This window comes from Symphalangus syndactylus, chromosome 10 (genome assembly GCF_028878055.3).
Source record: "Symphalangus syndactylus isolate Jambi chromosome 10, NHGRI_mSymSyn1-v2.1_pri, whole genome shotgun sequence".
Taxonomy (NCBI): domain Eukaryota; kingdom Metazoa; phylum Chordata; class Mammalia; order Primates; family Hylobatidae; genus Symphalangus; species Symphalangus syndactylus.
In genome coordinates, this window is record NC_072432.2 from 6558565 (window position 1) to 6573550 (window position 14986).

General features: G+C 50.5%; 1 protein-coding gene across 12 annotated transcripts in view; it reads left to right on the top strand.

Moving 5' to 3' along the window:
• The window catches only part of WDR37 (WD repeat domain 37), a 143480-nt gene that overhangs the window by 124573 nt on the left and 3921 nt on the right, over positions 1-14986 (top strand). For 7 of the 12 annotated variants that reach the window (XM_063609991.1, XM_063609992.1, XM_063609990.1 and 4 more), the window contains one exon: positions 8941-9064. The exons of 2 other annotated variants lie outside the window; for them this stretch is intronic. In XM_063609991.1, coding sequence (XP_063466061.1) covers positions 8941-9064 — 124 coding nt within the window. Of the gene's footprint in view, positions 1-8937; positions 9072-14986 lie in introns of those variants that run through there. 3 more of the 12 variants (XM_055296346.2, XM_063609995.1, XM_063609998.1) reach the window with 2 other exon arrangements.

The following is a 14986-nucleotide window of genomic DNA, read 5'->3' on the forward strand; positions in this document are numbered from 1 at the left end:
CAGGGTTGGTTTCACTGGACAGGTGGCGCTTCCTCACCTCTTGCCCTCTGGACCCACGGCAGGCACTTTCCAGGGCAGATCACGTGGGCTTGCAGTCTGGCTGCTGGGTCCACGTGGGTTCTCAATCATGACCTGGCTTGCAAGCTCTTTCCACAGTCAGATAAATGTAGCCCTCGGGGAAGTATCTGCAAACTCTTACAATGAGTGTGTGATAATGACACATGTGTGGCCCTTCTAAGACCTCCGCTGGGCGATATCAGCGACTGTGCTTATGAGCACGGACCTCCGCTAGGCATTGTCAGTGACTGCTTGTGAGCACGGACCTCCGCTAGGCATTGTCAGTGACTGCTCGTGAGTGCAGACCTCCGCTAGGTGTTATCAGTGACCCTGCTAGTGAGCGCAGACCTCCGCTAGGCGTTATCAGTGACTGTGCTCGTGAGTGCAGACCTCCGTTAGGCGTTATCAGTGACTGCTTGTGAGCACGGACCTCTGCTAGGTGTTATCAGTGACTGCTCGTGAGCGCCGACCTCCGCTAGGCGATGTCAGGGACTGTGCTCATGAGCGCAGACTTCTGCTAGGCGATATCAGTGACTGCTTGTGAACGCGGACCTCCGCTGGGCGTTATCAGTGACTGTGCTCGTGAGTGCAGACCTCCGCTGGGCGTTATCAGTGACTGTGCTCGTGAGCGCAGACTTTCACCAGCCACGCTTCCGAGGAGTGGGGTCTTTCTTGGCTCTGCCTCTCCCAGGTGACCATCTTGTGAAGACGATGCGTTCTTTATACACAAGTTCTCTCTGTGTGTCTGTGTGTGTATGTGTGTTCCACACTCAGGACCAAAGTTGAGATAGGTGCACATTTTCTTGGTCCCCCTCGTGGCCCCAGTCGGCTGTCAGAAGTGGGTGTGCTCCACATGTACCCACCATGTCAGGGCACAGTGCTCACATTTCACACCTCAGCAGGTGCCTTGATGTTGACCAGAGGCCCCAAAATCATCTCTTTCCGTGACTTCCAGATCTTACATTCCCAGGAACTGGGAAACGCAGTTAGTACCTTTTGGGTCCAAGAAACTTTGTCAGAGCCCTTGTGGGAGAACCATAGATTCTCACTGGATAAACAGAAGAGCTTCGTGTTAGAGAAACCGCCTGTCTCCCCACATTCTCAGGTTTCTGGAGAGTGGCTGAAAGCCATCTGGGTGGAGGTTAAGAGCTCCAACCGTGTAGCTTTGATGTATGGGGCAAGTTGCTTAAGCTCTTTAATGCTGTTTCCTCATTTATTGTGTGAGGACAAAAATACCCATTCCTTAACATTGTGAGGATTAAAAACAGTAATGAAAAGTGAGTGGCAAGTGCTGAGTACATAGTCAAGTACCTGATACTTTTTAGTGTAAGATAAGTAGCAAGAAAGCATGAAATTTATTTCCATTCACTCTTACTACATGCGGTAAACCATCTACGCACAGAGCACTGCATTGGGTGCCATGAATGATAGAATAAGAGTAGCAGGTGCATGAAAAGCTTAAAAGACAAATGAGACAGAGCTAGGTTGCAGAAGACTTAAAAAGTTTATGTATTTAACTTTTAATGGACACACTGTACATGTTTATGGGGTGTGATTTGTTGTTTCCATGCATATCTGTGTTGCGTAATGATCCAATCAGGGTAGTGTGCTTGCCCATTTCCTCAAGGGTGGATCATTGTGCGTATCATCTTGCATCATCATGTATCATGCATGTACCATCATCATGCATCATTATACATCATCATGCATGTATCATTATCACCTCGTGCATATATTATAATTATCACCTCATGCATGTATTATCATGTATTACCATGCATGTATTGTGCATGTACCATCATCATGCATCATTAGGCATCATTGTGCATGTATCATTATCACCTCATGCATGTATTATGTATCACCTCATGCATGTATCATGCATGTACCATCATCATGTATCATTATGCATCATTGTGTGTGTATCACCGTGTATCATGCATGTGTCACACATCGCCCCATGCGTTTATCATTTCTTTGTGGCGAGAACACTCAGAAGCCTCTCTTCTCGCTATCTTGTCATATACGCTATTTTACTGTTAACCAAAGTCAGCTTATTGTGCAGTAGAACAATCTCTCCTCATCCCCTGTCCTCATCCTCCGCTCCCAAGCTTCCATAACCACTGTTTACTCTTTGTTCCTAGGAGAGCAACTTAAAATTTTGTGTTATTTTTGGATTTCACATACAAGAAATCCATACAAGAGCTCCATATGAGATCACCCAGTACTTGTTTCTCTGTACCTGGCTTATTTCTCTTAACATGATGTCCAAGCTCATCCATATTGTCACAGATGCTGGGATATCATTTTTTTATGTTAGAATGGTATTCCATTGTGTATCTACACCACATTTTCTTTATTCATTCTCCGTTGTTGGGCACCAAGGGCGATTCCATACCTTGGCGATTATGAACAGTGCTGCGATAAGTGTGCGGGTGCCGATGTCTCCTCAACCCACGGGTTTCCTGTCACCTGGGTGTTTCCCCAGCAGTGGGTTGCTGAGTCCCATGGTAGTTCTATTTGTGTTTTTTTGAGGAACCTGTCTGCTGTTTTCCTGAGTGGCTGTACAGAGCTATAGAACTTTAGGCCTGTGAGCGATAAGTCCTCCAGTACACATGCCATTTTCAGAAGGGCAAACTGTAGCCCAGGAAGGTCAGGTGCCTTGACCAAGGCAGGCACAGTGAGAAACAGGCAGTGTTAGGACCACAACTGGTTTTCTTCTCCAGTCTCTTTTGTGAAGATTGGATGCTAAGGTCCTATAGGAAGCACTGTGGATTATGTAGTAGGTGCTCAGTCTGTTTTGTGAAGATTGTATGCCAAGGTCATATAGGAAGCACTATGCATCATGTAGTAGGTGCTGTGTGCCTTACATTAAGATTACATTGTAAATAGCAGGCACTATGTATTGTATATTAGCATGATGCACTGAGTCCTGTTATCTGGGAGCCTGGCATCTGGCAGCTTCAAAGAACTTACAACGTCCACAGGAAGGAACCTGGGACAGCCCAGGGAGCATCACTGGAAGAATTGGGCTGGAATGGAAGCCCCACAGCTCACCTGGGGGGAGCAGGGGGAAGGATAGGGGTGAGGAGGAGAGGACCAGGGGAGCAGTGGGAGGAACGGGGGTGCAGGAAGAGCACTGGGGGTGCATGGGAGAGCAGGGTGCAAGGACCTTGCTGGCTGAGAAGACAGCGGGAATGGCGGGTCCTGGGAGAGGGGAGGAGGGGAGACAGGCCACTGGCCACCCTGACTTCAGCCAGGAGACCCATTTCAGAGGCTCGAAAGGTCCTAAGTTTGTGGAGATTGTGCAGCCACAGTGGGAAGCCGAGCCCCATGCTGGATGCTCAGATTGAGGGGGCTCCTGAGGGGCTGCGTTCCTCTCTCCAGGGGCCATGGCACAGCGGCTGCTCATCTCACAGATATTTATTGGGTTTTTCACCACCTGCCAGGACTTTGCTGCCCACGTCACACATTTCATGTAACCTGTAGGTGGAGAGGCCTCATTTTCAGACAAAGATGAACTAAGATCAGAAAGTGTCTTGTCGGAGGTCACGGCTGGAGCCAGATGGTCAGGCTCAGGCTGGGGCTGGCTTCCCTCGGTGTGACACACGGCTCCCGTGTCACCTTTCCCTGACTATCAGGAGCTCCCAGAGGCCAAGGATGTGTGGGCGCCTGGACAATTCAGACCTGAGGAAGGGCTCCTGGCCTCTTCCCTGAGAGCCTCTAAGCTGACTGCTCTCTTCCTGCTCAGCAGCTCATGACCTCCAGTGGCTTCCTTGAGCTGGGACTGGACTGAAACCCCTGGGACTGGCCCTCCAGCCACCCTGACCTCAGGGGGTCGAGGTGCTCACTGGGCCAGCGCTCAGGAGGCTCCGTGCCAGCCGGAACACCGGGAAACCCTCTATCTGAAGCTTTGACCCAGGGAGGAGCCTGGAGAGGTGACGTCCTGGCAGGCCTCTCCCGCAAACCCCAGAATCAGAAGTGGCCACACCAGGTCCAGCACCCACGGCAGTAGTGGGAGCCATTTCCAGGGGCAGCTTTGGGGATTATCTCCACTATAATTGTCCTTCCAAGTGAAAGGGGCTTAAAAAGACCCCTGAGCAGGAGAGAAAAAGTATCTTCAAAGAAAACTCCCTTCATCTTAAAGTAAGTGTCTGCGCTAGCCTCTTGGTCATCTCATCGCAGTAGAATTTTAGGCTCCGTCACTCCTGTGACTTAATTCAATTGGCATCGATATTTTGAAAATAATGATTTTTCCTAATTGCAAATGTGAAATGTATTAATTATAGAAACATCATCCACAAGACTCTCACTCAGAGAGAGACACCGATAACTGTTTCTTTCCATGGAGTGCATTCCACTGCCCCATTTTCCCACCGCACCGCGTGGCCTGATGCTTTCCTCTGGCATCAATGCCTCTGATCCGACGTGAAATGAAATTCCATCTCAGACATGCACCGTGATCACTCACCCCTCACTCCTCAATGCCTGTGTGTCATTGAGCACCTCACCTGTGCTATGTAGTTCTCTTTAGGGTCACAAAAGAATTGCTCTGTAATCTCTGTGGGCAAGGAGATTTCTCCCGAGTTTGATTGTTTTTCTGTTTTCTTAGGATAGAAATTTTTCTAGCAGTCATTGGTCTATTGAAAACACAAATAAGCCTCACTTCATACACTAGAAAACTTCATAATATAAGGTTTATATTTGCCATGAGAGGAAACAAAATATTGTCTTAAATGCATTCACATACCCTAAGAAAAATGGTATGAAATGGTCAAGGAAAAGTTCCTTCTGATAGTAAAAAAATTCACCCCCTTATTAAACCAACGATGCGATTGCACTAGATTAGAGTTTAGTTCTGAAACTCTGTGCTTTTAGATATTTGGTCCGCTAGGATTTCCTGGTGGGGGACACATGCACATAAGTCTCTTGATGGTGGGACTCTGGTTCCCTGGCCAAGACCACACATGTGTCTCCAGGCAGGTACTTCCTCTGCAAGTGTCTGATGACCACAGTGAGGTGGGTGTGTTGATAATAATTTACTGTCATAGACACCTTACCTTATTATGCTGAACCAGGAATGGCACAATTGATATTCTTAGGTTTTTTAATCCCTTAAGAAGAAAAGATAATTAAAAATATCTTTTCACTCAAGAAGCATACGATAGAATCTGATGATACAGACAAAGGGTATGCTCACTCACTGATTTGAAAATTACAGATTGAATCCCTGAGACAAATATCTCCCCTGCTTTCAGGTAAATCACTGTCTACAGGTGAGATAACCATGTATCAAATTACATCAAATTGTGTTGTGGTGTGTTTTGATTCCTTTGAAATAAGGGCTTCTTCTTTATCCACACCACTGTCAATGAAGAGTTATTGACAGTATATTAGCTAATCACAACAACCGTTATTTATTAGTGACTATTACATATCAGATATTTTACACACTTTATTTCTAGTCTTCCAAAAACCCTGCATGAGAGCTGCTCTATTTTTGTTTCTTTTTTTTGAGAAGGAGTTTCTCTCTTGTTGCCCAGGCTGCAGTAAAATGGCATGATCTCGGCTCACTGCAACCTCCGCCTCCTGTGTTCAAGCGATTCTCCTGCCACAGTCTCCCAAGTAGCTGGGATTACAGGTGCCACCACACCTGGCTAATTTTGTATTTTTAGTGGAGACGGGGTTGTACCATGTTGGCCAGCTGGTCTCGAACTCCTGACCTCAGGTGATCCGCCCGCCTTGGCCTCCCAAAGTTCTGGGATTACAGGTGTGAGCCACCATGCCTGGCCTGAGCTGCTACTATTCTTATGTGATACACGGGAAAGCACATTGGAGGCAGTAGTTGGCCAGGTGGTGGGGCCAGGCTGCACATCCAGGCCGACTTTTCTCCACACAGCCGTAAGAATCCCACCGCCAGCGGCATCTCCCAGAGGATCCCACTGTCCAGGTGCTAATGAGTGCTTTTAGGTACAACTTCCTGTGTTCTGTCTCCATATGGCCAAATTAAGCATTCAGTTTTAATTAAACTAATAAGAGGTGTCACTGGATGTGGTTAGAAAAGTGTGGCATGTTCTGACACCCGGTAGTTTTAAATATCTTCATCTGCTCCGTGGCTTACGTGTGCCACAATGGCAGGGCCCAGTGACTTAGGTTCCTGCTGGGCACAGGGCTGGCTCGCAGGGTCCCATCGGGGGTGGAGGTGTGCATGGGTGGCCTTGGCGTGTCCTCAGCCTTCCCTGTGGGCTGTGGGCTGCAGGCTGGGGCTGTGCCTGTATCCGAGCAGCTTACCCAGGGCTCCCTGGTATGCCTTCCTTTGATGCCTGTAGCAGCCCCGTGGGGCGGCTGGAAGTTTGTGTTGCAGGAGGAACTGATGCACCTTCCTTTCCTTTTGGCTTTGTAGTGCTTTCTTCATTCATTCATGAGCCCCAAGAATAGAATTTGAGGGCTTACTTTTTACGAGGCAAATCGCAACATCTCCTGGCTCGGAAGGGCCAGGGCAGCAGGGGAAAGAAAGTTGTGCAGATTCGAGTCTGAGTGACCCACGGTGGGGTGCAGGGGGAGGTGGTCCCTGGACGCAGCTGGGCAGCCCTTGGTACCTGGCCAGGCTCCACAGTGGCCCCCTACGCCCCTCCCAGTGCCTTCACCACCACAGCCCCATGCCCCTCTCCCGCCTTCACCACCACAGCCCCATGCCCTGCTGTACTCCAGCACAACCTCGGGAGGCTGAGTGAGCACCTGAGTGGGAAGAGGGGGCTTCCAAGACCATGCACGTCCCACAGCTCCAGGGACGTGTCTGACGTTTCCGTGGGGGAGTCGTGTTTTCCTGTGTTGTCTAAGCCACTGCTGTTTCGTCGTCTGCTAAAGCAGCTGAAATGGTTTCCCAGACAGAGGGAGAGAACACTTGGCTAAATGTGCTTTGCTGAGGAATTCCTGCCCCTCCTACACCCCCACTCTCCGATGACACCTGTAATTGAGCTGGGGCCCCGGAGCCGCCCCTTGGCTGGTCAGGGTGGGTTGTTGATTGCCCGTAAGCAGCAGCCACGCCCCTGTCCTTGGCCTCCAAGCTGCGTGAGGACGGCTCACACCAGCAATGCTGAGATTGGCTTAGGGTGTCCAAGTGCACATTCTATTTTGGGGAAGTCTATCTACCAAAATTCATTGGCTTGTATGAGAAGCCATGATCTTCACTGTCTTTTATTTAATGATACATAATGTCCACGTGAACCAGGCAGCTTCCGGCAGCTCCAGAAGAGAGCAGCAGAGTTCAGACCTTCTGTTTCATCCTGAGCCAGCAGCAAGGGGCTCCCAGGAGGAGTCGAGTTTGACGCCCGCACTCCTCCCTCAGTGGCCAAGCTCGCCCCTTCCCCAAAATTGTAGGGCCCTGAGGTCTCTTGCCTCATGACACATCCAAGTGGCAGGCACCATTGGGGCTGCCGTCATCCACAGATGAACTAGCAAACTTGAGGGAGTCTAATGCTTTTCTGAAATGACAGCCAGAAAGTGGCAGGGCTCTTTCGTTCCAAAGCCCTCTCCCCTCACTCCACACAGAGCTGGCTGCATGTGGGGCTGGGAGTTCCAGGAGACAGGGAGGAGGCACCAACGTCTTCATTTGCAAAAAACTCATGCTTAGCATAAAAGTCTTAACGTGGGAAGCCACCAGGCATGGCGAGGTGGTGTGTCACCTCTTGCACATCTGTGTGGTATAGGGGACACCGTATGGGGGCATCTCCAAGAACAAGCAGGACCAGGGCCGATGGAGGCTGGGGTTAGGAGGGCCCTGGAGGGATGGGCAAGCACACGTGAGTGGTGATCAAGAAGTGGTGATCAAGCCGCCCTCAGGAAGCCATGAGAAGGGTTCAGGGAAGCTGATGAAAGGCCCACATCTGGGCATCGCCAGCACACGGAGGACTGAGTGGGCAGGAGAGGCCTGAAGAGCAAAGAGCACTCAGAGCCTGGAGAGCAACCGGCCCAGGGAATGTCCAGGAGGCTGGAACGGAGGGGGCTGGTACCCACGCCTGATCACACAGCTGCTGCCCCTGCTCCCTTCTGAGCCTCTCGTGTTCTAAATCTGGCACACACACACATATGCACACACACGTACACATGCATGCATGTGCAACAGCACACACACATGCACACATGTGCACAAAGCACACATACACATGTATGCATGTGCAACACATGACACACACATGCACACACGTGCACAAAGCACACACATACACATGCATACACACAATACGTGTGCACACAGCACGCACATGCACAGAACACATGCACAGCACATGTCCATGAATGCAAAGCACACACATGCACACACATGTCCAATGCACACACAGCATATGGTCACACATGTGTACACATGCACACAATGCAACACGTGTATACATGGGCAAAGCACACACATGCACACACATGTGTACACACTCCCCACAGAGTTCTGACTGGAAATGCTCAGGCAGGAGCAGCGTTGGAAGGAGGCCCCTGCCAGGCACAGAGACCGGACATAACCCACACTAGCCCCAGACACCATCAGCTCCTATACCCCAGGCTGTTGCCCTCGGAAGAGAGTGGCCCCTGCCCCGTGGGATCCCTCATGCCCTCCTCCTCCCCTCTGTCTGAGACCCACCAGCCCACCGTTGCATCCCTGCGGTTTCTTCCCTTTCCTCTCATTTGGAGCCATGCGCTGTCCCCCGGCCCAGACATCCGTGTCCACACTGCTGACTGCCCCACCAGTGGCGAGAGCCTGCCTGGGATCTTCCCTTTACAATAAAGAAGAGAAGGGATACTTCTTTCTCAGGGACAGTAATAATGGTCATTTTCCTTTCCTTTTCTTCTTAAACATCTCATTATGGAAATGTTCAAACACTTGCAAAGTAGAACAGAATGAGCCCCAGTGCCGTCATCTCTGGGCCGTCTCCTTTGATCTGGCCCCTGCCTGCCATCCCACGTCCCATGCTGATTCCTTTGAGGCAAACATCGAATGACATCTGGGCATTGGATTCTGAAACGTGAGTGTGAAGGAGATGGGGCCTGTGGCTACTAAGTCAGCTCAGAAATCATAGCCTTCGGGGAATCGATCACTGTTTTGAAATGTCAGAACATGTGGACAGGGAAGAACTTAGTCAAAGTTTTGCTGTGATGAGGGCGCGTCTTTAGGAAGAGGCTTGGGCAGCAGCATCCTCAGCTTCTCATAAGGCAACACTGGTCACATTATTCTTGGTTATTCCATAAAATCTTAGGGTCTTGTGACGTGCTGGTTGTTTTTTTATATGTATGACTAAGCCTAGCACACCAGGCCCCTGGGATGCTGATTTACAGGCTGTGTCCTGTCAGTGCCCAGCTCCCGTTTTCTCCGTCCTGCAGTAAGAGCTGTTAACAACACAGAACTCACTGCACACAGCAGCAGGGGGAGCCACTCCCCTCCAGCCTCTCGGGCTCTCCTCACCTGTTTTCTGCACCAGAGAGTGAGCTACAGGGCAGCCTGGCCTTGTCCTCTCGTTCCCTCAGCCGCTAGCACAGTGCCTCGTAGGTAGCAGGTGCTTAACAGATGTTCAACTAAATTCCTTTCAAGCTACATAAAGTACCCATATTTGGCTTCATGAAATTGCATGAGAGATTTGTCTTGTGTTGGTTGAGTGAGAAAAAGCAGCTCCCGGGGCCTCTGGTGATCAGCTTCAGCCTTGGGCATGTCTGCTCCTCCCTCTCCGGCCTCTCCCGATTCCTGTGAGACCCTAGGTCATGCTTGGCCAGGCCTGGCAGGGAATTTCTGAACCTACTTTGTGTTCTTTTGAAAAATGATCTGGTGTGGAGTTAGCTGCCCAGGGAGGCCAGGAGGTTTGTGTGTGGTGCTGGAGGGATCGGGAGGGCCGGGCAGTCCTAGGATGACTTGGGGCCCTGAGTCCCAGGCCCTGAGCCCGTGGGCACGAGGGGCAGGTCAACTGGGAGCAGTTGCATTGCACCAGGTGCTGTGACTCTTAGATGCCAATGTGCCCTCGAGCCCAGTGTAATTCCTCCTCCATCAGAGGGCACGGGGCAGGATGCAGAAGCTTCGACATGGACTGGCTGTGTGCAGGGGCCTCGAGAACAGAACGTGTCGCTGGAACAGTGTGTGCAGAACCAGCCAGGGTGCAGCACACCTATAGTACTGCACAGGATCTGCTTGCAGGCTGGAACACGTGCTTGCTCCGGTGCTAACTCTGTGTCCAGGCACAGAATTGAGCCCATTCCCAACCCAGGAGTGGGTCCCTGTTGTGTTCATCTGAATAAGATGAAATGAAGCACCAGTGGAGGTAGCGTCCCCGGTCTCAGCAGTCACAGGTGCGCACGCGTGAACACAGGGCGTGGGCTCCACCCACCGTCCCCAGTGGCCCACATGCACAGGTGGTGTTCAGAGTGTGACGACAGCTGGGGTTTGTTTGTTTGTTCGTTTGTTTGTTTTATTGAGACACAGGGTCTCAAGGTCTCACTCCGTTGCCCAGGCTGGAGTGCAGTAGCGTGATCACGGCTCACTGCAGCTTCAACCTCCCAGGCCCAAGCAATCCTCCCAGGCCCAAGTGATCCTCCCCCCTCAGCCTCCTGAGTAGCTGAGACCACAGGCTGCTACCACTACATCTGGCTAATTTTTGTATTTTTCTTTTGTAGAGATGGGGTCTTGCTATGTTGCTCAGGCTGGCCTCAAACTCTTGGCCTCAAGTGATCCTCCCACCTTGGCCACCCAAAGTGTTGGGATTGCAGGTGTGAACCACCACCCCAGGCCCTGATATTTTTGATATTGACTAAATACTGAAAGGATAAAAGTCTCCTGCCAAGCTGACCATGAGGCTGTCTCCTTCACTGTCTAGAGAGGAGTGCTGGGGGCCCACAGTGCTCAGGGGCTGTGGATGAGAATGTGGACAATCACTTTTCCCTGTGCTTGGCTTCTCAAGCAACTATCTCATACCTCAGGGATAGAGCTGTGGGCTCATGGTCTATGGAGAAGCCACGTTCTCAGGACAGAGATGGGTGTGTGTGGTCTATGGAGAGACCACATCCTCAGGACAGAGCTGTGTGCTCCTGGTCTACAAAGGGGCCACGCCCTCAAGACAGAGATGGGTGTATGTGGTCTGTGGAGGGGCCATGTCCTCAGGGCAGAGGTGTGGGCTCGTGTTCTATGGAGGGGCCACATCCTCAGGACAGAGATGGGTGAATGTGGTCTGTAAAGGGGCCGTGTCCTCAGGGCAGAGCTGTGTGCTTGTGGTCCTCTCCCTACCACTCTGTACTCCAGCCCCCTGATTCCACACAGCATCCCCTTCCCATCATTCCATACCAAGCCCATTCCTTGACGGAGCCAAATGTTCCATCCACGAAGATTTGTGAGGTCGTTTCCTTCGGTGCGTGAGGCACATCCTCCTGTGGTCTTGAGCTCTGAGCAGTGGGAACATGCGGAGGTTCTCAGCCACCTGTTTTGGGTTTCATCAAGCAATGTGTAATCCTCACAGGCCAGTGGATGGAGGCCAACCGCTCTGGGGTCCTCTGTGTTTGTGCTCATGATTTTCCTCGGTCTCCTCCTGGCTTCATCTCTGTTGATGAAAGGCTTTCTTTTGGGAAAGCTGGCCCTTTAAGGGTAGTGGCTTTCTGAAACCCTCCAGGGAGAGTGCATTTCTGTCATCAAGTTTAACCCAACTAACGGAACCGGAAATAATAAATTCAAAGCAGGCGGGCGTGGTGGCTCACGCCTGTAATCCCAGCACTTTGGGAGGCCGAGGCGGGTGGATCACAAGGTCAGGAGATCGAGACCATCCTGGCTAACATGGTGAAAACCTGTCTCTACTAAAAATACAAAAGATTAGCTGGGTGTGGTGGTGAGCACCTGTAATCTCAGCTACTCAGGAAGCTGAGGCAGGAGAATGGCGTGAACCTGGGACGCGGAGCTTGCAGTGAGCCGAGATCACGCCATTGCACTCCAGCCTGGGTGACAGAGCGAGACTCTGTCTCAAAAAAAAAAAAAAAAAATAGATTCAAAGCGGACGAAGGTGTGTCAGTCACAGAGTGTTGTTTCAATCACAGAGCGGTGTGTCAATCACAGAGCATAAGGACCACTGCTGTGGCCACTTTGTCCTTGAACCCCATGCACACCTATCAGATTTTGAGAATCAGAGTGGATGGTGGTTACTTTCTTTGGGAACATGCACTTAGCTGAAACCTCTCACTAAGGTGATTTATCATCAACTTCAGGTTTCATGCTTTAAAAAAATTCTCAAAAAGAAAGAAAAATGACATAGGAGACGAGGCTGTCTGGGGTGAGGGCAGGCTTGAAGAAAGACTGGGCAGATGTGTGGAGCCGTTATGTTTGGTGGGGTTACCAAGAAGCAGACCCCCCATTGGCAAGAATGAGGGCCTTTTTGGGTAGGAGGGGCTCCTCTGTGAGTGACAGCAAAGACCAACCCCAGGAGCCACTTCTGGGCCATGAAGAGATGAGGCTGGAGACCTTTCTGTCCCTGGGCCATTAAACCATCCCTCCTGACACTGATTCTCCACGTTCAGTGACTCTGACCAGGGACCACTGACCCACCTTGCAACTCTGAAGCCTTTGGTGTTCGTCTTGAACCCTCTTTACACCTGCAGGTCTTCTTCATTCTCTGCCCATAACCCTTACCCCTTGTTTTGCTGTCTATGGGGTAATTTATCATAAGGCCCAAGAAATGAGATGCTCTTTAGGGCACCGACACCCCACCCGGAGGAATGACCCCCACCTGCGGATGAGGGGGAGGCATCAGAATCTCCTGGGGTGTTTTCAGAGCCCCCCCACCTCTGCCTCTGTCCCCATCTGAGACCCCCCGCACCCTCCCTTGAGTGGAGAATCACTGTGATTAATGTGAAACACACAGACAAAAAAAAAAAAAAACAATGCAGGCACCCACGGCCTGGCCTGAAGGGAGGTAGGTGGGACTGGAGACGCGGGGTGGACAAGAGCAACACCTCCAAACAAGACGTCTTATCCCAGCCCCTCCGGCTGCAGCGTTGGAGCCCCGTGCTCAGCATGGCTGTAATTTTAGTCTGTTTCCTGGGTGACAGTGAGAAATCAAAGTCCCTTCCGCCAGCACAGGGATGTCCCTTTCTGGGCCTGCCATGCCCACAGTTAGGCCCCTGGAAAGCAGCAAGACGTGTCATGGGGAAAACACTCTACTGGATTCTGGGGTGCTCAGTCCACACACCGACATGGAGCTGCGGCGCAGGCCCCTGAGATGTTTGGGAATCCCTTCACCCCAGTTCCCACCTGGCTTAGTATTCTGCATGAAACTACCAGCCACACCCATGCTCAGTGTGTTATGGCAAATCTACGGCAAATCTGGGAGAGGACTCAGAACATCTCAGATTTCATAACCCTTCAATCCCTCAAGCCTCCATCAGCAGCCCTGGGAAGTAGGAGGCTAAGGCTGCGTTCACACACTGGTGAGAAAACTGAGGCGCAAAGTCACACACGCAGTGATTAATTCATTTTGTGCAGTTAATGAGAAGCGGGCTCAAGGCTTGAAGGGAGTTCTTTTCATTTCCAGCGCCGTGCTATTATAATGAGTTCATTTACAGTAAATATGTAAGGCTAATGTCGGGCTAGTAACTGCTGCTCAGGCAGAGGCCACTAATTGATGTAACTATTATAAAAAGGAAAAGGTTTTATTTGTTTGTTTGTGCTGAGACGGAGTCTCACTCTGTCACCAGGCTGGAGTGCAGTGGCCTGATCTTGGCTCACTGCAACTTCCGCCTCCTGGGTTCAAGCGATTCCCCTGCCTCAGCCTCCTGCGTAGCTGGGATTACAGGCGTGCGCCACCATGCCTGGCTAATTTTTTGTATTTTAGTATAGATGGGGTTTCACTATGTTGGCTAGGCTGGTCTCCATCTCCTGACCTTGTGATCCACTGGCCTCTGCCTCCCAAAGTGCTGGGATTCCAGGTGTGAGCCACCGCACCTGGCCAGGAAAAGGATTTAGAGCTGATCATGTCCCTTTTTTGGGGTGGGTGGACACATTAGTCTTGAGACCCACAGAACTTTGCTTGATGAAAAAGGCCCAACAACCCAGGAAAGAACAATTTTACTTAATATTTTTATTCACTTAACAGAAACATTCACTTATCAGATATCACTGAAGTGCAATTTACGGAACTTAGAGGCAAATTAACATATGTAAATTCATATTTTAAGGTTTTGGATTTTTTTTTTACAAATATTACAAATGTACATCCATTGATACAATATTGCCATTCAATCATGCTTTTTATGTACATACCTTCAATTAGAATTGCTATGTATTAAGTTCATTTTGCTTACAAAATGCTGAAAACTAACGGGGCGTACTGGGAGAGATTTCTTTTTTTTTTACTGATGCATAAACTGCAGAGAGATAGAAATCTAGGGCCTGTGTGAAAAGAGGCACTGGGACCCAGATGATCTCGCCTCGGTGTTTAGAGGATGCTCATCCCTCCAACCTTGGCTTTAGGACAATGAGTTGGGAAATAAAGTGTTCCTCTCACCAGGGTTTGATCTGTCTACAGTTCCTGCAGAAGTGATATTGTTTGGTGCGAATCTCTAGAGGCAGCGTGGTGGCTCATGCCTGTAATCCCAGCACTCTCGGAGGCTGGGGTGGGCAGATCACTTGAGGCCAGGAGTTCGAGACTAGCCTGGGCAACATGGCGAGACCCCATCTTTACCAAAAATGCAAAAATTAGCCAATCTCATAAGCCGGTCTCAAAAAAGTAAATAGATCTCTAGAGATGTGGCCACCAGCGTTCCTTCTGGTGAGAGGTCAGAGCATGTGGACACATTCAGGAGAGTCCAAAAATGACTGCAGCGACTCCGTGTGCACAAGGCATCAGGAACCCAGCAGGGCTCTCTCGGCCCCGGCATGAACCTGCTGCGTGGATCCCTCACAGCGGGATGGTGCCTGAGA